Source organism: Haliaeetus leucocephalus, unplaced genomic scaffold (assembly GCF_000737465.1).
Source record: "Haliaeetus leucocephalus isolate CR32 unplaced genomic scaffold, Haliaeetus_leucocephalus-4.0 Scaffold0, whole genome shotgun sequence".
NCBI classification, from domain to species: domain Eukaryota; kingdom Metazoa; phylum Chordata; class Aves; order Accipitriformes; family Accipitridae; genus Haliaeetus; species Haliaeetus leucocephalus.
In genome coordinates, this window is record NW_010972436.1 from 2,152,209 (window position 1) to 2,178,997 (window position 26,789).

Consider the following 26,789-nt stretch of genomic DNA (forward strand, 5'->3'; position numbering starts at 1 on the left):
TTGGAGGCTGCTGAGCTGATTGCTTGGGAGCTTGCAGTTGCCTGGTCATCTCCAGCACAGATACAGCCCAGGCAGCAGTAATGTAAGTAGCTGTGCCTCTGTCCAGGTTACTTAAAATGAACCTGGACAAGCTGGTCACCTGAGGAGGCAGATTAGAAGAGAGTGAATTTCTTTTCATGGCTCACCACATCTTGCCTCCTTGCCAGTTTTGCTAGGAAGGGCTGGTTAGTGGTGGGTGAAGCTATTTGCAGCTAATTGTCCCATGGGAGCTGGGAGTGACTTCTCCTCCTCCAAACTCTCCTGACTTTCAGACTTTCTTTCCCCTGTCCCAGTGGCTTTGTGATGGCACTGATTTTACAGCAGAATTTTAAGCTAGAAGTTGTTCATATAAATTCTCATTTAGGCAACTTCATCCAACTAGGTAATTTAATGTTACAGTGTCTGGAAAAATTGGGTTGAAGTTTTCTCTTTTTTTTATTTTAAGCACACACCCTCTCAGGTGGATGCTTGGTGTGCCGCTTTCTGTATAGAGAAAATGCATTGCTGTTTCAGACTTCTGGGATAGAGAGTGGGGATTTCATAATCGCCTCAAACTGTGTTTTAGTAGCTGTTGGCATCTGTCAGCCTCTAACAAACGGTATTGGCAACTTCTCTGCAAACCTCTGTGGTCAGCTTTGGTGCTGAGTCAGGAAAGGGTGAGCAGCTTCTAGCCGCTCCTGTGGTGTAAGTAGCCTCTGAAAGAGGATGCTGGGCAACGTTTTCCTTTCTGATGCTGTTTCTACTTGCTGTGCTTTAGCCAGCAAGGGTGAGAATGGTTTCCTCCCCCAGGCATTGCTCTCTGCCTGTGAGCTCCCAGAGGTAACTTTTCTGTAAGGAAAATGCTGTGCCTGGGCTCATTCTTTAACTAGCAAAGCTGTAATACTGATGTGTTTAAGGCTTGGCATTTTTGTGTGGGCAGGAACTCTCCTCTCCCAGGAGTTCAGGAATACAAAGCTCCTAATTCTGCTTCTAAAAGTTTGCATCTGTAGGATTTTTATTTTTCTTGATGGAGTAGCAGGGCAGGAGAGAAGTGTGGAGAGGGCAGTGTTGAACAGGACTAATGAAATTAGGAGTTGGTGATTTTTGGAATTAACAAGAGGATGTTTGTATATTATGTCCAGAGTTTAAAAAAAAAAAAAAGCAACAACCCACAAACAAAAATAAGCTGATCATATGTTGTTTTAGCAATAACAGAATGGCTTCATATTGAGTGGCTTTGGGTGCTTTGTTGAGAATCGCTGTTTTTACTTCTGCAGTGCTCATCACTGCTACATATTTGCATCAGAGAATGATTGCTAGGGAAGTCAGATGTGCCATCTCCCTCGTATGCATCACTGCACAGTTGCCTAGGCTTGTGATAAGATGTCTGGCTTCTTCCAGCACATTTACTTGCTAAATTTAAGTATGGATCTGATCTGATTGATTCTGTATGTTATATTTTGTGTGGAAAAATATGCTCCAATATGAAAAAACCTCCCTTTGTGTGTGACTGCCACAAGTTCACTGGCTTTAGATCCTGCTGTAGAGTTTGACTTCTGGCTCTCCTTAGAGTAACTGTATACCCTGTGGCAACTTTAAACTGTTGCCTCCTCTGTCTTGGTGCTTGGAGGTGGGGAGGGATGAATGCAAGTGGTGGTAGAATAAGTTCTGATTTGACTTTGTTCTTGAGTATGTGGAAAATGAAATGCAAACTTCCTCTGTCATGCCAGACGCAAGCGTTTACAACACATCCTTTTTCTTGTTGTCTCTTTCCCCTCTGCCAGTTGCAGAATATCTTTGTAGTCTTTCTGTGTTTCTCCCCTGGGAGCAGGGGGCTTGACTAGTTTGTGTGGAGTGGGGCTGCTGGGAATATGGGAAAGGGATGCAGCGCATGGCCCAAGTGTGGTTGAAGGAGCGGTTGGAAGGTTGGAGAACATCCCCTCTCCTCCTCTCCCTCCCCCTTTCTCTTTTTCCTCTCCCCTTCCAAAAAAGGCACTGGATGTTGGATGTTGACCTATCACAATGTGGGTCAGTCCACAAAAAAAAAAAAAAAAAAAAAGGGAGGAGGAGGAGGATGGGGGGAGGAGGGCTGTGTGAGTACAGCGGGACAACAGAAATTAATAGAGCAGAAAAAAACTCTGGAAAGAAGAGTGCACGGCTCAGGGTAAAAGGGTTTTATTGTTGATTCTGAGTTTTTAAATGGGTGCATGGGGAGGGGAAGCTGTTCTCTCTTCAGATGACTGTGTGTGGATTAGCAAAATGGGTGGGGGCTGTGTGAGCTGGAAGTGGAGAAGACTTTTGTGGTATTCTCAGAGTTTAATTTCCTTAAGACGAGAAAAAAAAGTTGCATGGCCTTGTTGAAGGTTAAATTGTTTGTGTGTATGGTATGCTTTTATATGTACGTAGGCATGTGATCATCTCTTGAATATGGCTTAGTGGGTGTGTACCTTGCCCTGTGGTTTGGTCCTCTTAAGTGCCTGACTCCTCTACCTTCTGCTTCTCAGGCTAATGGTCTTCCTGCTCTGCTCATGCTGACGCTACTGGTTTTATGTCCCAGTGACACTTTTCTCTTTTTTCACTGACTGTACAGATAGCTGTTGTGAAAATTGTGACCGGGCAAAATGTCTTCAGCATTCAGACTGCTTTCTCCTCTGGAGAAATAACATTGTGAAGAACTACATTTGGATCTGAATTTGCTGTGCAGAGAGAGAAGTGCATTAAGCTGATATGAAGTGCAGTAACTGTAGATTCAAACACCGCGAGTTTTTGTAAATCTTGTTGAATGCCTGTCTTCTAGCTGAGCACAGTATTGCTCATGTGTGTTTGGAGTTATGTATACATGTGTGCCTGTGTATGAAGTGCGTGTTGTGAGGAGACTGTCGCTGACTTCGTGTTAAGAAAGCTTGGCCCAGCATGAATAGTAAAATGTAAATGAGTTGCACTAGCAAAAATTGCGTGCCAGATCACATACTTAACTCACAGGTTGTTTTGGGAGTGCTACTGGAGAGCTTAAAAATGCACTGTTGGAACCTTGTCAAGTCTCATAGCTAAGTAAACTAGATGCCACCCCAGAGAGCAAAAGCAATTTAAGAAGTAATACATCTAAAGCATTTGATTTTCTTTTATTGCTATAATTGATTTGAGCTGCACCAGTGACTGTCTTACTGTATAGCGTTACAATATTTTTGTGCTGAGACTCTACCTCATCCTTTTCCTACCTTTTGCCAGATCAGTTGGTGATGCCATGCCTTTGAGGGTTGAAAAGACCTTAAATCAATTATGAATATGCAATATATACCTAGCACAATGGAAAGAGTTGATCCTGTCTGGCAGTTCTAGGCATTCTTATAATTAAAATAGTCTAAAATAAATTTTGAACCATTTTGTGCTGTGTTTCTGTACTCCTTGTAAGTCTAGGGCATGTTCTGAAAACCATAAAGCTCCTGCTTTCACTAATGTAAAGCTCTTGCTTGTGTCCTAGTAGATGCAGAAAGTTCAGACTTAAAATCATCCACTGCATGACACTTCTGCATTGGTCTTTTGGGGTCCAGAATAAGGATAATTTAATGGAGAAACTCTTGGAGGAATAAGAATTTAAGAGGGGTGTGGAAAATGGTTTTGTGGTATCTTAAGAAAAAGAAAGTTCAGCATGGTGGATATTTAACACTATCGTAAGTGTGGAGTAGGTTTTAAGGAGGAACAATTTCTTGCCTTGTAGCTTTCCAGGAGAACCTTGCAGCCAGGTCACGCATGTTTTGTTGGATCATGTCTTGTACAGCAGGAGGCTTAGTTGTTAAGACTCTTTCATGGGATAGCTTTGTGTATCATTCGTTGCTCTCTCAGCAGTTTAGAAATGAAATACTTTTAGCCTCGGAGGAGATGATCTATTTTAAAAACAGAGATTGTGTTTGCAGATGGCAGAGAACAGCTTCAGAGTCATGTTGTTTAGGGTGCTTTGCGTACCGACACCAGGGCAAAGTGAGCGTGCTTTTGCCAGCAGCACAACGGAGTGGGTCTTGCTCAGAGCAGGCAGCCTGCTCCTCCTTTACTAGACTCTGTAATTGAATATGTGTTCAGAAGTACCCCTAGGAACTGAAGAACCAAGCTTGAACATTTCTTTCCTCCTCCTACACTGCTTTTGTTGCATCAGAAATAGGGTTTACGTATTTATGTTTGTAGCTCCTCCTCAGTGGTGAAATTTTCCATTTTTGGCTTGCGTAAAGGCATGAAGTTTTTTATTTTCACTTGTGCCACATCCCTTCTGTTTACTGTTCTGAGTTTATTTTTGGTGGAAGAAGCTGCCATGTTAATGTTAGAGACAGAAGGCTGCCTGTTTCCAAAAGATACAGGAAGGGCGATCTGCTCCTGATTGAGAATTACTGTGCTGCTGTTTTTCTGTGGACGCAGGCCCTGGGGACACATCCACACTAGCTTTACATCGGTGTCCCCATGCAGGTTGGAGCCCCTTCCCTATCAAGAATCTTGGTAACAGTGTTTTGCGTCTCTAGGTTTTTATCAGGATAGTTATCTTGATATAAACAGCACATGCTTTGCCTTACTTTCTTTTCTCCTCCTTGCATTGAGAGCAGACCCTAAGACTCCTGAAGTACTTTCAGAAGATCTATTAGGTAAGTTTCAGCTGGTACTAGCTTGGTGTTTAAGCTAATGCCCTAGCAGTACAAGGTCCTGTCTTGCTCTAATGTGCATAACTTGTAATGGCATCTGGGCAGGAACACGTAACAGCTCATTGGGGACGGGGGCGTCACCTCTGCCTTCCACGTTTGGGGTTGTCGGGTATAGACTTCATGCAGACCTAAGCCCTGTCCAGATCTCATGCAGCCCACATACAGGAATCGTACCAGCTGATCCAAGTTTCCTGCAGCCATCCTGAACTACACCTAAGCCTGCGTCCGAAAGCCCTGTGTGTTTACCCAGATGTACTTATCTGTGTGCGTGTTTCCATTTTCCAAAGTTTGGTGCTTTTCCTGGCTATCCGTTCTCCTGGTCCTGTTTGGCATGTGCTATATTGCAGGTTACCTCCGGGGGGAGCAAGGTAGTCAGCTGGAGATGGGGAAAGCTTCAAGAGTGAAATTTAGAGTGTTGAAATGTTTTCCTTTGATATATTTAGGAGAGCCCTCCAGAGAGGGAGAATAGGTGTGAAAGTAACTTTACTCTCCCTTGAAATGGAAGCAATGAGGTGGAGGTGAAAGAGATGGGCAGAGAAAACAGGATATGGCAGAAGAGTAAGGAAGTCTTCAAAATTTATTATGCGTTAGATTGGTTTGGTTTGTATTGCATTGGTAATTCAGGTTTCTAAATGTCCCTAATTTGCCATATGGTACTGTCAAGTGCCTTCCTCATGGTTTGGTACCTCGCGGTGCTGGGAACTGTACGGGCAGAGAACAAAAAGATGGTTGTCCCAAGGAGCTTAAAATGAGCAAGAAACAACAGAGAAATACAGCCAGCTGGGAGGAGTACACAGAAAAGAGATCACAGCCAGTAGCCTAACCATTGTCAGATTGTTGCACAGCTGGAGTAGCAAAGTGGGAGAATGGAGAAAATGGAGTTGAATATGAAATAGCTTTGTGGCTGTCGGAAGGGACGTTTTTCCCTGGGTGTGAGAGGAAGCAGGAAGGTATGTGTTGTGGCACTGACATGGGCTGTGGTGGAAGTAGGTGTCCAAGAAACAAGTATCAAAACACGTTCGCTGCCTCAGGTAAGAGGGAAGCTGCTCACACCAGGGTGCTCGATCTGTAGCTTGTCAAGGCAGTGTGTTTGCTGTGACGTGCCTCCAGGCACCATCTTTGCTGGAAGCCTGTTCTAATGATGTGCCGGGCTTGTGTCCCACTGCATGATGGGGAAGAGGCATCTCAGAAACAAGGCCTATTAAGAGAGTTGCCATAGCCTGCCCTCGTGATGCTCTTTTTAACAAGGCAAAAGAGGAGCTAGCAGTCTCTGAGCTGGTGGTAGTGAATGAGTCAAAATCCACTCACCTCGTTAAGGCTCTAATCATCTGTGCTATTATCTAGTTCTTAAATATATTACAGAATTGCTCTTACATCTTCAGCTTCTTGCATACAGTAGTCTTTCATCATAGCTTTGTGCACTGCTTATACCTGTCACTGTAGCAATGGTGTATGGGAGTTTAGGAGATTAGAAGGGATAATTTGGAAGACATATGTTAATTTTGCAGATTAGGGGAGTACAGTGTTCCTTCGTGTTTCACTAGCAAGGGTAATGAACTGCAAGCTGATGCTTACAACCACTAAAAAGCATCAACTGATTAAAAAGTTGTCCTCAGGGGCAACCCTGAGGAAGAGGGGGGTACTCATGGGTGAAGTGGACTGGGGTTTGGGGTAGGAGAAGTGGAGCCCTGGTTAAGAAACTTTGTATATTTTCTTCCAGAACACAGTGGTGGAAAGAGTTACTAGTTTCAATGACTGTGTCAATTAAAGGGGATTAGGCAAAGAATGATGCATAATCATGTAATTAATGACAGTTGATGTATAATCACAAGGGGGCAGTGTTAAGGTTACATACACAACTGGAACTTGTAAGTGTCCTTGTTTCTGAATACATAACCCTCGTCACGTCAAAATGCTTGTTGATCACTTTTTGCTGTTTCAGCTTCTTTTAAAATGAGTGCAGAATAAAGCAGAGGAATTCCCTTTAAGATCTTCAGTTCTGCTGACGTTACCCGCACTGCATTTGGGTCTGTGCTGTTGGTGCGGTTTGATTAGCTGGAGTGTGGAGCTCCAGGTCCTGTCCCTCCTGCCACTGGTGGTCTGCAGTAGAGATCTCCTCCGCCATGAACTTTAGGAAGGGCTTAGCAGCTTCCTCTCTTGCATAGCTCCCAAACTGCGCTGGGAAGTGCAGGATTGCAGCTGGCTGGACTATTTAGAGCTAAGTTAACCACAGGTGCATCTGCTCTGATTTCATTTTAGATGTACCCTTTGTGAGCTTAGTGGAAGTACTGTCAGCACTGTGAGTGTTCAGTCGCTTCAGAAGTCACTTGGGTAGAAACCCCTTTCTTCTTAAAGCAATAAAAAACTTTGCTACCTTGTGACATCTCTATCCAGCTTTCATCTCTCCAAATTTTTAGATAGAGTATAGATAATGTAATGTGTGCGCGTATGCTTTGAAACTCAAAACTTAACAGTTATATTTCCTGTACTGATCAGGACTGGAAAGGAATTACCCTTCAGTACGTGCAGTTATGGAAAGCTGTAACTCAGAGCAGGGATATTTTGGAAAAAGAACGACTGGAAAGAATGAAGAAAAGCCAAGTTTGATGATTATTTTGTAAATTAAACCATAACAGTTTTGCAGCTCCCTCTATAGCAAGATAGTATCTGCTTAAAAAAATCTGGATATTTCCCAGCATTTGTATTTGTTCTCTTCCCCCTGTGGAAGAAAGCAGAAATGAGGTGGAATGTGGCGTAAGTAACATCAGAGTGCCATGTACCACTGGTGCAAGTGTGTGGTTTGGAAAAGCATGTGCTGGAGGGGCCGTTTGCACACCTTAGTGTGCATGTGGAAATTATTTGCTTCTGGCCCTCTGTTTTCACTGAGTGCCTGTTTCCTGATTTGTGCTGTGGCTTCAGGTGAAGCAAGGCTGGGGCAGTTCATCTGTGGATGTATGTTCTCTTTTGTGTGACCTGTCAGTAAATGACAGACGTGTCCTTCCCTGCTGCAGCTGTAAACTGTGGTGATGGATAGTTGGTCTTTCTAAAGCCCCTTCCATCTGCTGATCTTAAAGGCCTGCATAAGAGCTACGTCTTGCACTTTTACAGAAAGGGTATCCCAAAAACTATTAGGAGGTTATCAGAAGGAGGCAATATTATGCTGTTCCCCTTGATAACCGTGTCTTTACTACAACTGCATCAGAAGCAGCTCTTCTAGTGGATAGAACCAATGGCTGCCTGCTTGTGATCTTGGTTTAAGTGGATTATCTTCCTCCAATCCGGAGGTCACATTAGAGCCTGCTTACAACCAAATTGAAAATAATAGCTGTTTTAGATCTTAGACCTTCAAGAATTCGTTCCATTGAAAGAAAATAGCTTTTCATCCAGGAAATGACCAAGGGTCATGCTGCTTTGAAATCTTGCATATCCTTGTGTTCTGGGTGTGTTTTCATGGGTCAACTGGCTTTTAAAAGCCAATCAGGTTAAATTCATGTCATGTAGAAAACAATGCTAAGTTAGTAGAATTAATGACAGGCTGGCTAAATGTACCGTGCCATATGATGTTTGATAAAAGCATCACTTTCATGCTCTTCTTTCTAGCAAGGAGAGCTTTTAGCACATATCCTTCCAGTGAAGGTGATTTGGGCTGAGTGTGGTTTTCAAAATGGCAGTAGGAGAGGTGGGGATTGTTTGCTGGATGCTCTTCTTTCCCCCTTGCTGTGCAGTGACACTTTGCGGTGCATATTCTCTTGCCTGCTGCTTCTTATTCTGCTGCCTTCCAGATGAAACCGTAAGACTAAGACTCTGGCTTTTCAGGACATTGCAGAATAGCCAGTGCTTTTGTGGAAAGTAGAGCTGTTAACTTAAGTGTGCCTGTTATCTTCCAGTATGGATGGTTGTCCTGGTTTTGGCTGGGATAGAGTTAATTTTCTTCCTGGTAACTGGTATAGTGCTATGTGTTGGGTTCAGTATGAGAATAATGTTGATAACACACTGATGTTTTCAGTTGTTGCCAAGTAGTGTTTAGACCAAGTCAAGGATTCTTCAGCTTCTGATGCCCAGCCAGCAAGAAGGCTGGAGGGGCACAAGAAGTTGGGAGGGGATACAGCCAGGACAGCTGACCCAAACTGGCCAAAGGGGTATTCCATACCATGGGATGTCATGCCCAGTATATAAACTGGGGGGAGTGGGGCTGGGGGGAATCGCTGCTTGGGAACTACCTGGGCATCAGTTGGCAGGTGGTGAGCAATTGCATTGTGCATCACTTGTTTTGTATATTACAATCCTTTTATTATTATTACTGTCATTTTATTATTGTTATTATTATCATTATTAGTTTCTTCCTTTCTGTTCTATTAAACTGTTCTTATCTCAGTCCATGAGTTTTACCTTTTTCCTTCCAATTCTCTCCCCCATCCCACCAGGTAGGGGGGAGTGAGTGAGCGAGCAGCTGCGTCGTGCTTAGTTGCTGGCTGGGGTTAAACCATGACAATGATTTAGATACTTCCTTCTGATCTCAGGTGAATGCTGCATTCATCTTGTTTTTAAATATTTTTATTGCAGAAGGGTGGTGACAATGGCTGTGGCAGTGTTTCATGATCTCAGGGAGGCTGTGTTGTGAGTGGCAGAGAGGTTCTGGAGTACCACATGATTGTTGTATCACGAGGGGTGGCAGTGGCAGACTTACCCGGGTCCTGTTCGTAAAGCATGTGAGCAGCCTGGTGAAAGGCATGTGAGAGATGCTAAGTACTGTTGCTGTTATGCTTCTGAGTCCTTCAGCTGGGTTCAATTGCTTTTTGGTTCTCTTCCTTGACAGGTCTTGGCTTGTGGGCGGCTCTCTAGCAATCGCAACTGGAACCTCACACCAAAAGGCACCATGATAGTGATGACTGACGTCACTGCAGCCCCCAGATTGGGGTCAACTGCCACCACTCCAGCTGTGGCTCCCAACTTCTCCTGGATGCCAGAGGATGGCAGCCCCACGGCTGTGGAGCAGCCAATATTTCTCATGACCACCGCTGCTCAGGCCATCTCAGGTTTCTTTGTATGGACAGCTTTGCTCATCACCTGCCATCAGGTAAAACCCTGTCACTTGTACTTCTCATCCTGTTCTTTTCCCCACATGGAGGAACACATATGATGCCCTGGCATATCTCTGCCAGATACAGCTGTGTGATGGGGATTTGCAAACTCCAGAGTGGTACCAGGACCTCTTCTTTGGGGTCTAATATATTATCTGTGCTGATCAAGGTGGCAACTTTTATTTGAAGGCCTTTTTCTGCCCAGGTTCAGACTGTTTCTGTAGTGTGAATGAAGAGGAAGCAAACTCTTTAAAGTTAGCAGGTGTAAAATATTTGGCCATCTCTTGAGTGTATGCAGAAAGGTGTATTATCTCAAGATATCCTTTCCCAGGTCTTGTAGCTGAATCTAGCCATTTTATTATTGTGTCAGCTGTTAGCTAAATGATCCTGGTCATCTGTTGTTTGACATAACTTCCTTTGATCTCCTGTGCCAGTAGATTCCACAGGCTGAACTCCGCTGCGGAAAGGAGTAGCAGGAAATGTTTTATTTCAATTTTTCTCCCCTCCCCTCTTTCTGGGGCAGATGTCCTGGGAGCCAGAACAAGTCAAGCCCTGCATCCTGTTCTGTACCTCTCTTTCATGCGGTTGTCATGTGAACTGAAAAACACAGTGGGGGAAATGCAAGCCCTGTTATTTATCAACCTGTGTTTTGTACCTGTTGGTCTGTAGATTCCAGAGTGATGACTAGGATCTAGAAAACTACAGCCTATTGATGGAGTACCGGGGCTAGTGAAGTTCAAAAATGGATTAGTCACTGATGAATAAGAGTAACACCTGCAGTTTCACCAGCTTGGGTAACAATTACAAGTTCCATGGATCCTCCTGCTTCAGAGCACAAATTGATTGCCTACTGAGGGTAGGAAGAGATCTTTCCTCTGCAGTATAGCATTACACACTTAGGCATTAATGCCTTTCTCTGGAGAAACCAATGGAGGTCAGTGCCAGAGAGACACTGTTGATTGAAATGCGCTGTTGTCCTGTTACAAGGCAGCAGTTTCTGTGCTCTTGTAGGCGCATGGATTGCAGGGCTCTTGTGACATCCCAAGGGCAAAGCTTAGAGTCATCTGAACTCCAGTGTCAGCTGTCCCTGTGCTGGGTGAGGTGTGTCACTGGGATTGTCACAAGGAAAAAATATCCCTAAGGCTTGTTAGTTTATTTTCAACCTGTTCTCCTCAGGAAATGAGGCTTTCGTGAGCTCCTTGTGGGACAGGGAAAGGAAACAGAAGTATTTTGAGCCCTTCAGTAATTTTGGCCAGATCTGGCCAAGAGGCAGGGAAAGATGAGCAACAGACAACTGGGAAGAGACAATCCCCTGTCCCTTATGAGAGAAAAGTTAGAGCATCAATGTGTGCGTTATACCTTGGAGAATCCTCACAGCACCTACAAATGGAGGGTGAAGTTTCAGACAAATGCTTGCTCCTCTTCAGGTAGTAAAATCAGTCAGTCGTGAGGCATGTATGTAATAAACTAGCTGTTATTAATCCCAGCAGTTGGGTCAGCAGCTTGATGAGGGTTGTCGTACGGAGGCCTTGCCTCTGGAGAACGTGCCCTCTGCTGACTCCGTGGCCAACAGAGCGTACCTGCAACTCACGCCGAAGCTCTGGACGTGTTATTAGGCCATCGCAGGAGTAGTGCTCATCTTTAGGGTATGCTTGTGGTCAATACCTTTCCCAGGAGGTGGGTATTCTGTGAAAAAGCATTTTAGGTGTAGGATTTAATGATGGCTAACAAACTGTGAGCAGTGGGAGTGGGTAGGGTGGGGATGTTACAGTCCCCTCAGCCAGTGACTTAGGGGGATTGGCATGTGTGCAAGGAGTCAGGCAAAACAAGCGGTGTGGCTGCGTGGTTCCTTTGAGCACAGTGCATGAGCTTGATGCTCACTTGATGGATGACGCTTTGTGGCTGTGCTGTCACCGATGTGCAGAATGTCACTTTTTTGAGCAGGCGGGCTGTGGCTTATCAGCTCTTGGCAGTGCTGTGAAGGGCTCTCTTAGGTTGTTTCAGGTGAAAGTCTTGAAAGCATCCAAAACTGCCAAGAGAGTGAGAGTGTTTACAACGAGCATGCGCTTAAGTGCATGCTCCTTCCCTCTTCAGAGAAAAGCAGCCTGCAGTGTTGCAAATCGTAGGTACTTAAAACAGGGTAGCAGGAATATAGGAATGATAATTGGAAATAAAGGTATGAACAAAAGAATATGGTCGAGGCGGTGATAATAACAGTAAATTAATTCGCTGTAAGAAACTAGATTAGAAATGCCTCTGCTTCCTTTCCCTCCTCCTTCCCCCTCTCTGAAAACTAAGGGATGCTATGTCAATGCCATGTGATAATTGCAATTTTTCTTGTTGTTGTTGTTATGTTCATCACCTTGAGGCTGCTGGAGGCAATCAAGAGGTGATTTACTGCGTTTGTTTTTCCTGGCCCAATTGACTCTCCAGTTCTACTTTCTCCTCTCTACTCCATTTACCACTGATCCTGGTCTCCCCTCTCCATCCTCTCAGATCTACATGCATCTTCGCTGCTATAGCTGCCCAAATGAACAGCGCTACATTGTTCGGATCCTCTTCATTGTGCCCATTTACGCCTTTGACTCATGGCTCAGTCTCCTGTTCTTCACCAATGACCAGTACTATGTTTACTTTGGCACAGTGCGGGACTGCTATGAAGGTAAGGAGATGTCAGATAAAAAATGGGGGAGGTGGGAAGCGTCTGCCCTGAGGGAACTTTTGCTTCTGCTTGGGAACATGGAGAAAGCATCACTGTCACCTACTGAGACAAAGCTTTATGGTGTGCCTCACTGGATGACCATGGCTTGCTCAGTGACTGAAAAATCATAGACTCATAGGATGGTTTGGGTCGGGAAGGACCTTTAAAGATAGTCTAGTGCAACACCCCTGCCATGGGCTGGGACATCTTTCACTGGATCAGGTTGCTCAAAGCCCTGCCCAACCTGACTTCTCTCGCTGGCCTCTGAACATGACAAGATATGTTGAGCCTTCCCTCCAACGTTCTGTAGAGACAAAGCTTATGATTTTCTTGGGTCCTTTGCTTCAGGAAGGTGCAAAGCCAAAAATCTGATTCTACCTGGGTGTTACAAAGCAAAGTATTAGTTAGCTCCTGGCTCTTCTAACAGCACTTACTCAGCAGCCAGACGCTTGCTTTGTCCTGTTTTCCTGGTGCAGTTTGTTAGCAACGTATTCTTCTGGTCCTATCCTGTGGCTGCTTGTGTGCTTGCACAGGGTAGCACAGCCACCATGTGCTGGGGTTGGTGAGGTGTAAAGTGCTTTGGAGTCCTGCAGGAGAGAGGGTACCATGTTCAAGATGAGTTACAGATTGGTTTGGTTTTGGTTATCTGTTGCAGATAATACCACTATTGTTACTGGGGTATTGCGTATTGTCTTGTATGTAAGGGAAACAGCTACTCCCCAATAAATGCTATCTAAACTTCCCTCCTGATCTCATCCAGAAAGAAGTCTCTACTCACCCAGCAGGAGAAGCTGCACTCTAGCAGTGTATTTTTGAGAACAGTTTATTGCCATACCCTTGTTAAATCATAACTCATTGGTGCAGTTGTTCTGGTGAGATCTGCATTGCAGAGATGTGCCCCTGGCCATGTGAAGAAGTTAATCAGCTGAAGGGACCAGCATGCCCTCCTTCACATCCACGACAATGCTCTGAGATGCAGCAGCAGATGGCAAGCAAACGTGCACACGTGATTCAGGAGGCATCTTTGTTTGGGCCTGGTTTTTTTTCCTTCCCTGCCCTGTGTGCGTGTGTAGGTCTAGCAGGAAGCCTGCTGCTCTGTAAAACTCCTCTCCTAGCAACAGCCAGTATCCCTCTGCCTCGCTTGCTCGGGGAGTTTGCAAACATCCGAGCGTCTGCTCAGGAGGCAGCCCGTGCTCCCACCTCAGCACATTGGGCTGTGTGGAAGACTACAGGTGGAGGTGAAAGCACCTTCGGTCAGCAGGTTCTCTCCCTCACTTTTTCTGGGGTTCGCTTCAAAACAGCCTTTTTGTTCTCTTCCTTCCCTTGCCATCTACCTCATCCTTTCTTTTTTGGGAAGGTTTTAGGTTGCAAAGTGGGGAGGAGCTCTGTTGGGGAATGGGGGGAGAAGACCCTACTAATAAATTTTGAAAGCTGTCTTGGGCCATTTATGGGCTGCGTTTCATAGAGTGCATTAGGAGGAGTGTATTTTAACATTGCTCTTTCATGTGACTCTGCTTCTGTAAAAAACTGGGTGTCAGTAACACTGACACAAGTAGATTTTTTTTATGTTGATGTCATGAGCACCATCTGATGAATGTGGATCAGGAATGGAAGAAGAGTTCTTTTGCTGGTGTGGTGAGCTTTGATAGTTAGCACTCATTTCTTTTGGGGGTGGAGGGGCAGATATTTCCCCCTGCCCTTTTTTTTTTTTTGGTTTTGTTTTGTTTTCTTCCTCTGATGTCATCTCTTCCCTAGTGCTTGTGGAATGGGCAGCTGCTATTGTAATGACCACATCAGAGGGCAGGGGTCACTGGAGGACAACAGGAAAAGCTCAGATTTTCCTCTGGGTGCTGGGAGCTGTCAGCTAAGTTGCAGGAAAATTGCAGGCAAAAGGGGTTACCACAGTTATTTAAATAAGTTTTCCATGGTTGGTGTTTTAGCTCCTAATTAAGGCTTTCACAAAATCATTGCTGTGTGAACATACCTAACTTTGTTCAATAACAAGGATTACAGATGGAATAACAATATCCCAATTACATACATAGAAGCAGGTATACCACTGGCTTTTATGTGCTGTAGCATTCTTGCCAGCTAGGCATGTCTACAAGCCATAAATATAATGTTTTGAGACTAGGAGTGTTTTGGGGAGTGTTGAGTACATCTTTTCTAGGGCATAGTTTGGATGCTTGTAGAAGAATTTGAGTTGATGTCTGTCTCTGACTTTGGAAATTCATCCACGTGGGAAAATTGACCTCAGGTCTAATAACTGGCTGCTTGGTGAGGTCAGCTTCTCAGCACTGTACTTTAGTAGGCTTTTGTTCTTATTCCAAAGTTCCTCGAGACTTCTGTTTCCATCCCAAGTTATTTTCTCTTTGTATTATGTCAACACTGGGGGCCAAAACCAGAATTTGGGTGTTGGCATTCCAGGGAATGTCCAGGTACAAACTATCATAGAAAATAATGTTGAAAGAAGGGTCACCTGGTCTGTCATTTAGCCCCAAGGCTGTATGTGGCAAACTTAGGAGTACAGTCCTTGCCCTAAAAATCTCACAACTGTATGAGGGTCCAACAGTGATTATAACAAGTCAACAGAGTGGCAGACAGGGCACGTACAGGCTTACTCCATGCACAATTAAGTGGATTTGGATCCCATGAAAAGGAAACATGTCTGTAGTTATGATGAGAGCCCTCCCCACAGTGTCTTCACCTCAGTTTATATGTGTCAGCAAAACTGAGCCTTGAAGAGAATTGAAATGGGGCAGAGTATTAGCGGTCAGTCTGAGAAGGCTCTTCCTCATCTGTACCAGGTTGCTGGGGAAGGCAGAAAAGAGGTAGCCCAAGGAGAAGGCTATTCAGTATGCAAGAAATTTCAGCTTTCTGAGGAAATGAAGCACAGAGCCTGTTTTTCAAAAATCTCCACCAGATAGGAAAACAGAGTTTCACTGATTGGTAAAATCCCTCTGTTCCTCTCTGACTCTTATGTCTATAGTCTGGTTATCTTGGAGAGAGAAACTGTGTTCATCACCTAAAAGGTTAAATACAGGAGATAAGATATGGTTGATGGATCAGAGATAACTTTTCCAAATTATTTAGTCCCAGCGTAATGTCCTGGAATAATGCACAGGAACCCTGTAAAGAATGGCATCATACAGATGCCAAGTAAAACAGAGACTGACCACAGTTTTAAATGGTCCTGTGACCCTTTTGGCATGAGTCATGGAACTGGCCTGGGACCTCGGCCAAACTCCAGTTCAGATAGTCTTGTGAGTGCTGAGGTAGGATGATAAATGCAGTGAAAATAATCTGGAGTGCTTTGAAGGGAAAGATGCTGCATAAGCAGTCCCTGCTAATGTTTGGTCTGTTGCCTGTACTCTTGGTCCTTGCACCTGTTTTGAAGTTGGTTGTCATTTTACTCTGATTGATGTCTTTGCAGCCTTTGTAATATACAACTTTCTCAGCCTCTGTTATGAGTACTTGGGAGGCGAGAGCTCCATCATGTCTGAGATCAGAGGGAAACCAATTGAGTGAGTATTTATTGTGCTTACAGCATGACGCTCTCCTCCTTCTGTGCCCATCTACCATGCCTCTATCCCTGCCCCAAAAAACTGTGTCAGGTGGCAGATGTCTGCTGCGACTGGGCAGCATGGATGGTGATGATTTACCAGTACCCTGCTCTGAGACAGATCAGCCTGCTCACATCCTCTTAGGCAAGCTGGACTGATTCACAGCTTTTCTGGACACCTGCCTACTCCTTTGTTTCTTTTCTTATTCCCTTCTCCTCCTTTAAATCTTTTCTGTTTCCAGTTGGTTGTGTGTGCTTCCTCTAGGATCTGTGTTACTCCCCATGCTACTTAGTAAAAAAAAAAAAAAAAAAGAAAAAGATTGGAGTGTGGGGTCAGGATGTTATTTTAAACATGTCTCTGAAAGAGGGTATAGCTGTAACTGGTAACTGTGGTTGGAGAAAGCACCAGTCTTGCAACTTTGCTACAGAGAGGTAGACAAAGAGGGTAGGAATCTTGCACTCTAGCCCAAATCTTGCTTCTGAACCCTGTTGCCTTGTGTTGGCTCTTTCAGGTCCAGCTGTGTATATGGGACTTGCTGCCTGTGGGGAAAGACCTATTCAATTGGATTCCTGAGGTTCTGCAAACAGGTATGGGCTGGAGGAACTGTGCCATCCTCCAGAATTGAAGGAAGTGTGTGGGGGTGGCAATGGTGCCTTTTACTGCTGAGCTTCTGAGATGAGCACTCCTTTGAGGGGGTTTATAATAGCGTTTTGAGAGGCCTGCAGACTGCTGAGAAGAGGGGGTGTTTCAGGGTTGTTTTGTTTGTTTGTTTGGAATGATCTTAACATTTTCTACTCAACCCTGCTTCAGGAAGGCCCTAGCAAAAGACCCAACTGATCTCCTGGATCTGATGTTAGCCCTGGGAAGAAATTCTGATTTCCTCTTCCCTTTCTGGATTGCAGAGCTCCCAACTTTAAGAAATTGAATGGCTGTGTTGTGTTGCAGACACCCCACAGTTGTGTAACAGCCTCCTGAATTCCCAGTGCTGCTGTTGTGGTCTGGAGTTGAGGAGGGGGTGGAGGTTAAGTGTGACACAGTGCTTTGTAGGAGGAACTGAGTATTGCTCACCAAGTCTGTCTGTCTGTGGTGAATTGGGTATGTCGAGGGGGAGGGAATGGGGGAGATCTGAACCTTGATACAGCCCTTGTCTGCTCATCCCAGGTCAGTCACCTCTGGCTGCCATGAAACAGCAGGTGAGCGTCAAGGCTTTGCTCACTCGCTGAAATGAACACATGAGGTTTCTCTGGAGACAGCATGAAGCTGGTCTGGTTCTCTGAAAGGGCTCAGGTCATTGTAATTCCAGTTACTGGGTCTAGATATCTGCCCTGGCTTCTCTTCCACATCATGACCCATCTTCTGTGTTTTAGCAATATGCAGGAACATCAAAGGTACACTGCAGCCTCATAGTAATATCCAGTGTTAATCTCTGCAGCACAACTGGCCTTTTTCAAAGGACCACATCTTTTCTCTGTTGTGTTTGTCTCTGTCCCATATTCTGTCCTCATGGCTTCCTTGTTTTCTTCCCTGATACTTTATTTTCTAACCTGCTCCCAGTATGCTGCTTTGTCTGTTTCTCTTGGGCTTCATTTGTACACCCTTTGTTTGATCATTCTGGGTGGGGGGAGCAGTTCTGCTGCCTTCCACAAATCCTCAGCTCATTTGGTAACTCTGGCTTAGGCGGATATTTTGCTTTTCCTTTGCTGCTATCTGGCAGCAATTCTTCTGGTCAGGCCTGCCCTTTGCAAACTGCTAAGTCTGCTGAGGGAGGTGTCTTGCAAAGGGATGTTTAAATACTTCCGTCCTTCTTGGCTTGAGATTAAATGCTGCCTTCGTGAGAAATCTTTGACACCAACACTCACTTTCTGGTACTTTTAGACTTCCGGGATTGCCGAGTAAGACCTTTCAAGGCAAATTCCTGGGAAGGCTGGTGCAAAAGGGCAACAGAACACATCTCAATGCTGATCTGTGCAGTATCCACCATCATGATGATCAGGAAGAGGAATGTGCTGGAAGGAGCACCTTGCCCATTTTATCCCCATTCTCAGCACTCCAGCACTCCTGTTAACTCCCACCATCACCTGCCTATTTTATGCTCTTTCCATTCCCTTTCATCCTGAAAGAATCTGTGTTATAACCATTCCTTCTTTCCATCTTCACCCCCACGCCAAACTGTTCTCAGGCTGGTGCCTGCTGTGGGTCAGTCAGTCCACCTGCATTGCCTGTGACCCTCCAGCAGTCAGGTGGTGTGGTGGTTGCTGCGGTGTAAAATCTGGACAGCTTATTTTCTTAAAGATGTCTTGATCAAGATTCTTTGCTGGGTCTGTGTCTGGTGACCATCACAGATGGGTCACACACCATCTATGTGCTTCCCGTATGCTGTAGCATCTTCTAGGGAAGCAACTAAAAATAGGATGTGGTGGTTTGGATTGCAGGGAAATGGTTAAAACACCCCCAGATTGAAAGGAGGGGAAGCTCAGAGGACAGAGTTGTTTACCAATTAGTTTGACCTTTTCCAGTTCACATATTTACAATGACTCACTAACTGGCATGTGCTGGGGTTTTTAATCTCCTTGAAGTCTTATGACCACTAACAAATTGCATCGTATCCAAAGCAATTATTCCTGTTTGGTTTTGCCTTCTTTCCATACACAGCCCTTACCACGTGTGCACAGGTCAGCACCTGCCCGGGCTCTTCCAGCCTCTTTCAGGGAGACACGAGTGACATTTTTAGGGTCGTAACCCTCTACTCTCTTAGGACCTTGAAGTTCAACATCTCCAGAAAGATTAAGAATGGGGTGGCTTTGACAGGAGTCGTCCCAATATATGCTGGCAGAATGGATAGAGCTGATCCCAAGTGCCACAGAGCCTTTAGGGAGGTTCAGTAAAGGTCGTGTGGGTGACAACAGAATAGCTTTTAACTTTGGTCTTGCAACACACGTTGTGTATACAAAATGCCTTAATATGGTGGCAGTTGTCAGAGTTCTTCCTCAGAGAGCTGGGTTCCCCTCCTATCCAGGCGACCTTCTTGCCTAGCTTTATGGCAACTGTGGATTGGAGTTTGCTTCCCTTCCCCAGTATTGCTTTGTTAAACTTGCTGTGTCCGTATCATAGCACAGTGTGGGATTTTTTGGTTTTCATGCTGTTACCATGCATAAATGTGCTGCAGCACAGCCTATGAAAAACAGCTCTGGAAGAGAGGAGCTTAGCAGCTTCTAGGAGCAACCTACAGAGAGGTTTTTCTTTCCATTCTGGACAAGTTGATAGCACACGTACTCCTTCTGAATCTCCTTTATCTCCTTTTGGGTGCTGTAGTCCTCAAGCACAATCAGTTAACAAGTGGCAGGGTCAGACTCCTTGTTGACGCTGGATTGTGTTGCCTTGCTGAGTTGTCCCAGTGGACACTCGTCGTGGTGCTGGTTTGGGAACTTGGCCTCTTGCACCTCCTGCCTTCTCATTCCTCCTCTCTCATTCCTGTAGGCTACCCTGCAGTTCTGTGTGGTGAAGCCCCTCATGGCGATCAGCACAGTCATCCTTCAGGCCTTCGGCAAGTACCAGGATGGTGACTTTGAGTAAGTTTGTTTGTCTAGCATGCGAGCCTTGGCTGGCCCTTCTCTGCTCAGCTGTGCTTATTGTCAGTGTGTGTGCTGGGCCATGGGCAAAGGCAGGGGGACAACAGGGGCTGAATATGCACATCAGAAAAGAGGGCAGGGGTAAGCCTGTTGGTTTCAGGTTTTTTTCTACCTCAGTTTGGGGGAGGGAATGGGACAGGGAGGCAGGAAGGAAACAGAGTCTTAGGACTCCCCAGTGACAGCAGCAAGGGGAAAAGATCATGCTGAAATTTCAAGCATTCATATATCTTCTCTTTCCAGTGTAACCAGCGGCTACCTCTACGTGACGATCATCTACAACATCTCTGTCAGCCTGGCACTGTATGCCCTCTTCCTTTTCTACTTTGCCACACGTGAGCTGCTCAGTCCCTATAGCCCAGTCCTCAAGTTCTTCATGGTGAAGTCTGTCATCTTCCTGTCCTTCTGGCAAGGTGAGCTGCTTTTCCTGTCCCTTGATAGGCACAAAGGGCTCTCTGCAGGGACTTGGACACTAGAGTTGATAGAGTAGATGCTGATTAATAGCCAGAATGTCTTTCTGTATTATTATTATATTTGTTTTATAGTCTTCCATTGCTTTTCTCTGGGAAACCTGTTTTTCTCATTTTCATCTTTGTTTCTATGCTCCTGAATCCTCACTATTCCTGTGCATATGCACATGCATATCTTCCTGGCAAAATGAGCTGTTTGGATGAAGAGTCCTTTGCATTCCTGGAACAATCACAAAGCACAAGCTGCCAACATTTTTATCTGCATGCTGCCATTTTATTGATTAAAGTGGCACATCTAAAAATTTTCAGTACTTTTTTTTTAGTGCTCTATAAATAAAATTTTAATGGTGTGTCTGTGATTCATGTGAAGCAGCAAGCTGGCTGAATGCAGTCTGTGCTGCCACAGAACCACCACCGAGCGGAAGGACATTCAGAATACATACCCGTGATGCAGAAGCACATTCAGAAAGCTGAAATTCCACCTAAGCTTAGTGCTTCTTACTAATTGGCTCTAAGCATTTCCCTATTCAATGCCCTACTTAAGTTTACCAAGTTGCACTTCAAAGACTAATTGAGTAGGAACTTAGGTGGAATTTAGGCTGTTGGAGTATGGCCCATCCTCCCTGTCTACAGACAAACTAATAAGCTGTCTATTTTATCATCTTGAGCCATCTGGTCACACACTCTCTGCCGTCTCTGGAATTCTTCAGCCACCTGACTCTGGACAGGGAGAAATATCTGTCTTGCAATGGTGTGTCAAAACCACTTTATGCTTAAATGAAAAGCTCTGTTACCTCAATTTTTGCTCTAGTTAGTGGAAGTGCTGAGATGACAGAAGTACTCGCAGAAATACCTGACTGCTGCTTACCCTTTTGGACTTGATTAAGTCCTGCAACAGCTAGTTCCACAGATTATGCGTCAGCTGAGAATAGAAGAGGGTCAGTGTTTGAACATTCTTTGCTTAAACATGTTTGCCTCATTTATTCCTCCTTTCTCTGTTGTACAGGTGAGCGTAGGTGGGAGTATCTACCCCTAGTTTGTAGCTCCTGCATTAAATGGGTTTGCATCTAGGACATACAGCACAGACAGCTATTTCCATTCCTTACAGTCAGTATCCGATCAGGTTTTCTGCACATTTACGTGAGTTTGTTGCTTTGTTTAGGGATGCTGTTGGCCATCTTGGAAAAGTGTGGTGCCATCCCCAAAATCCACTCTGCCAATGTGTCTGTGGGTGAAGGCACTGTAGCTGCTGGATATCAGGACTTCATCATTTGCGTGGAGATGTTCTTTGCAGCCATTGCCCTACGCCATGCCTTCACATACAAGGTGTATGTGGACAAGAGACTTGATGCCCAAGGTAGGAAATAAGCCAGCACAAATGGCATGTCTCTTTGGTAGCGAGACTGGGTGGAGACTGGTCCCTCTAGCAACCAACACACTGATATGACTCCCAACCTGAGTGCCTGGAAAAACATCACATCCCCTCCTCCGTGGTGTCTGAACAGATTAATTGTGCAACAGCTCTGCAGGGTAGAAACCTTGCCTAAATTGCGTTGTTCCCTTTTCAGTTCCCCAGTATGCCACCCACGAGAGCTTGTTGCAGACCTGAGGGCTGCAAGAAGTTGCATCCTTTTGGTAGAGTGGGTTTGTCCTTCTTCCTGTCTCCCCAAAGGGGAACTCCGTTGCTCCAGATTGTGCAACAGACTGAAGGCAGGAGGGACAGGGCCTGAAACAGGCTCTGTTTTGAATCTGGCTCAGGAAGATGAGGCTGTGCTTTGGCAATACGTTTGGCTTGAAGGAGGAGGATCTTCCTGTGATGAATTTGTGAGGGCTGGGCTGCTAGAAATCTTATTCCAGGGAAGAGGGAGGTGGATGTTATCCCTGGGAAAAAGGGGTTCTTGTGCACAGTCTATGCAAGTACATTCAGTGTTCTCCAAATAAAGGGGTTCCTTCCTGCTGGAGGGAGTCTGTGCTGAGGTGTGGGAAGACAGCAGCCCTTGGGTAGTATTCATGTAGATGATCCCTCCATCCCAGTGAGCCCCAGAGGTTCTGGAAGGACAGTGGCTGGAGCTGGGGGAGATGAGATCTGTGGATGATGAAAGGGTAAACTGCTGGCCAGTACAGTGGGGGATGTTTCGGTGGTGGGTCTTGTTCAGTTCTTGTCATTTCCTCTCTCTCTCTCTCTTTTCTTTCTCTGCCTCTCCTCTCCTTTTTATCTCTCCCTTGCTTTGGCCACTGGTCCCTGATGCAGCTGTTCCATCATATGGGCCATACGGTAGGTACAGCATGCTCTGTATGTTTGTCTCTGTTGGTTTTTAATTGGGATGCTGTTCTGTCCTGATACCCAGCCTGCCTACTGCCTGCTCTATTCCTTGTTCCCTCATCCTTGTAGGTCTGTAACTTGACTGCCTCACACAGCTGCTTTAGGGTTGTCTGGATCATAAGTTGTAAAACAGCCCTGTGGGCAGTGGCATAACATCTAGCTTTAGAGCATTTCCATCGGAACTGTGCAAATCTCTCTCCAAAGAGTTGCACAGGCTCTCAAAGGAGCCGGTTTGCTCTCTCACCCCAGCCTCCCTTCACTTTCATAATTGCCACAGATGATCAGCATGTTTTGGTCGTCTGGGGAGCTCATCCCCAGGACTGAGCAGAGCCAGAAGCTCCATGCTGGAAACGGGTCCTAGAAGCCATGAGAAATGGTGGCTCCTAGAAGGACACATAGCCTTTCTCTGTGCTCAGCACTTGGGTGGGACAATCTCTAACTGTTGCTTCCTTCACGGTATCACTGTGACACCCTCCACCCGTGGGGTGCTTCTGCCTCTAGTACTGCCTGCTCCCCTCCTTTCCCTCCTTTGCACTGCTTTCCACTTTTATGATCTCTTTCCTGTGGGCACTTTGATACTGCCTATCAGTCTAATTTCCAGTGAGTGGGAATGGCAAGTGCCATTTCTCCTATATTTTTAGAATTTCCTTAGTTTTTGTCTTCTGAAACCCTTTACAGGAGCTCCTCCCTACCTGACTGTCTTCGTTGCACACCCAAGCCAGCACAGGTAGTGTGTAGTGGAGGTTGTCGCTGTGGGTATGTCCGATTCTCATGGCATGTCCCCCATTTGGTGCTGAGGTGGATTCACTTGGCTAGCAGTGGCTGGATTTAGGAGCACTACTGGTAAATTCGACACCATTTGTGTGGCATTTCCTCAGCAGCTGCTTAAGGAAGTCTGTAAAGTAACTTCTGCGGGATCTAGGAGTGCATGTTCCCTGTTCTCCTTACCTTTATGTTAAGGGGTGTGGGGGAAGGCAGCAGTATTCTTCACTTGTCCCTCCCTGTCTTACCCCAACAGGTCGCTGTGCTCCCATGAAGAGCATCTCCAGCAGCCTCAAGGAGACCATGAACCCCCATGACATTGTCCAAGATGCGATCCACAACTTCTCCCCAGCCTACCAGCAGTACACCCAGCAGTCAACGCTGGAGCATGGTCCACCCTGGCGCAACGGCAGTCACGTTATCTCGCGCTCCCACAGCTGCTCGGGTGGCCGCGACAACGAGAAGACCCTCTTGCTGAGCTCTGATGATGAATTCTAGGAGGGGAAACTGCCAGCACAGGCTGTCATTTTCCTTCGTTTGTTGTTTTTTATTTTTTTTAATTTATTGAAGCAGAAACATGCAAGTCATATCACTTCCTAGAGAGTGCAGATTGCAGAAGTGGGCACTTCCTAGCTTTTGTGGGTACGGACATGATGAGCAGTGTGGAGGTGGGGGAATGGCCAGGACTCCATTCTCGAGCCCATTCCTTACAGCAGCAGTCGACTGGAATTAATTGAAGCAAAGCTCCAGGGTTTGGGGCTCTGGCCTCCCACACCTACCCAGCTTGGTGTGGAGCGTGACTGGTCAGGGCCTGGAGTTGTGGCCAAAAGTGTTGGTTTTTGTCTTTTTCTTTTTTTCCAACCGGACAATGTGACTGCTTTGTATTCCTCTTCCTGAACGTTTGTTGTAGGCAGTTTTCTTCCCCAGCTCCCTGGTACTAACATCTCTGTGATATGTGGGAAATGGGATTAGGATGCAGCGATAAGCATTCCTGAGGACCAGACCAGAGACTGGTCTCTCTATAGCCATTGCTTTGAATACTTAGTAAGGAGCATCTGCCGCCACCCTCCTAAGCACCTGGTTGTGCAGTCCTGTATTTGAGTGAGTGAGGGGGAAAAGGACAGGACTTTCTTCCTGTTCCTCTGCTCCCTGCATCCCCCCTGCTCCCCATCAAAGCTGATGCTTGCTGAAGCTCAGCAGGGATGGAATTACTGTCTCACAAGGGCAGGGTTTTCTAATCACCAGGTGTCCAAACTTCACATCTCCCCTGCGTTCCTGTGGCAAGAAGCCTCCCTGGAGTGTCTGTCTTGTGCTAACAAGACTGAGGACTGGCCGTGATAGGTGGTGGAAGTCTGTAGCGCTCTGGCCCTTTCATCCCTCTTTGGGAAAGGAAGATATGTAAACACTAAAACGTTTTTTCTTCTTGTTTCCTGTCACCCACTGACATAGCTGCCCCTCTTAAAGGTGTGGATTGCACGAGGTAGCTGCCAGAACAGGTCCTGGTCTCTCGCAGGTAGCTCTCCTCATGCTTGTCATCACTGACTTCCTCTGCGAGCTGCACAAGTTTTTCCCTTAGGCTGGAGTATTCAGGAAGGCATGTTGCACACTCCTTTGCTTTTTTATGTCCGTAGCTGTTCTGGGCTAAACTGGAGCAGAGTTGAAACCTGACATGACCTGGCTGGTTAAAATTGTCCCTCTTAGTTTCCCAGGCAGCAGTTGCTGCTGCTGCACATTTTACAGGCTGTGCAGCAACTGCAGTGCTATCAAGGGTGGAGCCAGCATCCATGGGAGTGGGAAAAGAAGCTTCCCCATGCTTTTGTTGGGTTTTTGGATTGCCCCCTAGGTATTTAGTGGAACCAAAATAAAAATGATCCCTCTGTAGATCTGTCCAGGGACCAGGAAAAGCTTCTTGCTTGCTTAAAACAGTCTAGGGGAGGACCGGGAAGCACACTCAAGTGCCACGGATCAGATGCCCCTAGCCCCAAGCAGGAAGCAAAATGGAGAGGTTGGAGCAAGCTGCTCTGTTCTTGGCTGTAGTTTCTCTGTTCCTCTCCCGCTTGATGCTTACCCTGCCATCAGCAGACCTGAGTGTTTCCAGATTGCTCTCCTTGCTCTGCTAGGAGAACTGGGGTCTGGTTTACTGCCTGGAGTTTACCTTTCCTCATGTATCCTAATCTACGTGCTTGCTCATTCACTTTCTCAGAAGCGACTGGGAGCGAAGAGCACCTCATTTCCTCAGCACCCCTGCCAGAAGCCTGTGGTCGTGAGCCGGAGGAAAAGGGCTTGAAGAGAGGGCAGGTTTGCTCCATGCTGTGAGGATGAGATAGGGGAATAAGGACAGCGTCTCCTTCTGTACTCGCGTGTCTGGGTGGACGGTGAAGGAGGTGGGAGCAACAGTGCTGACTCTTGAGGGAGCTGGAGGGTCAGCGGATCCAGCAGCTTCTCTGCTGCTGGATTTCCCCATTTGCACACATCCTGTGATGCCATGCAGTTAGTTACTGCTTTTCCTAAATCTGTCGCTGCTTAAATGAACATGCAAACGCTATCTGCCAGGCTTTGTGTGGGCTTGGTGTAAAACTCCTTTTCCTCATGCCATAAGCCGCCTGGAAAGCAGGGCTGAAGACTGAATGGGCTTTCCTTCCATCTTCCATGGCTTTGATGAATAGTCCTTTAGTGTGAGGTATTTGTGTTAAACTTCCCCTCTCTCTTAGGAAAGCGGGGCATGGGATGTGATCCCTTCCTCCCCTTTCCTTGCATTTGCAGGTCTTGATGATGTCCTGGTGTCACTTAATTGGTAATCTTCATTGTGTTGGGTGGCCGAGACCTGCAATCTCTGGGATTGCCCTGTTGAGCTTGAAGGTGATCTAGGCTTGGGGAAGCATTTTCTTAAAATTATTTTGAAATGTATGCTGCATATATATGCTGTGCAGAGGATCTGGATATTCTCAAAGCTTCCTGTATGTAGTGGTTTCAAGTATAACCCTTTTGCACTAGCTGCCTTTGGAGAAGCCTGGTGAAGAACTAGTGCCCGAACAACAGCCAGCTGCCATGCATTATAATTTTATATACGTATATATTTTTTAACACCACACAAAATCATCTCTGAGCTTCCTGCTGTCCCTCACGACAGGCAAGTGCCAGAGCAAGGACTGGCTCTGAAGCTGCTCTGGCTTGGAGAAACAAATATCTTATAAGACCCAGAGCTTGAGACCAAGGAGGCCAAGGCATCTGTGGTCTTGCAGGTCTGCTTGCGGTAGCCCAGGGCCCCAAAAAATGTGTTGGTTCCAGGAGTAGGCCCTTGGAGCTGCTCTTCCTCACCTGCTTCCCCTCTCCTTCCTTCCTTCCTTTTTGTTTACCATGTAACATACCCATGGGATTTGTTTATTATTTTTCCATATAGAGTAGTTCTTTGTATATAAATGACTGAAAAAAAAATGTATGATAAATAAGACAGAGTCACCTAGTTTTGTACCTATCGTGTTTAACTGATGTGAGCTCAGCGACAAGCCGCTCTCTCTATTTTGGTCTTTGTGACGTTATACTCTGCAGAAATGAGCAAA

The 26,789-nt window shown here is 45.8% G+C and overlaps 1 protein-coding gene across 3 annotated transcripts; it reads left to right on the top strand.

Annotated features, from left to right (window-relative positions):
• TMEM184B (transmembrane protein 184B) lies at positions 1-26,789 on the top strand. Of its 3 annotated transcripts, XM_010567701.1 has the most exons (10): positions 1-82; positions 9,267-9,412; positions 9,520-9,780; positions 12,281-12,446; positions 15,919-16,009; positions 16,560-16,635; positions 19,526-19,617; positions 19,918-20,087; positions 21,307-21,501; positions 23,486-26,789. In XM_010567701.1, exons 2-10 carry the CDS (start codon positions 9,299-9,301, stop codon positions 23,725-23,727), a joined length of 1,407 nt encoding a protein of 468 aa, XP_010566003.1. In that variant the 5' UTR covers positions 1-82; positions 9,267-9,298; the 3' UTR covers positions 23,728-26,789. The 3 variants fall into 3 exon arrangements, with proteins under 3 accessions (XP_010566003.1, XP_010566182.1, XP_010566092.1); XM_010567880.1 differs by lacking the exon at positions 9,267-9,412 and having other exon boundaries at positions 20-82; XM_010567790.1 differs by lacking the exon at positions 1-82 and having other exon boundaries at positions 9,328-9,431.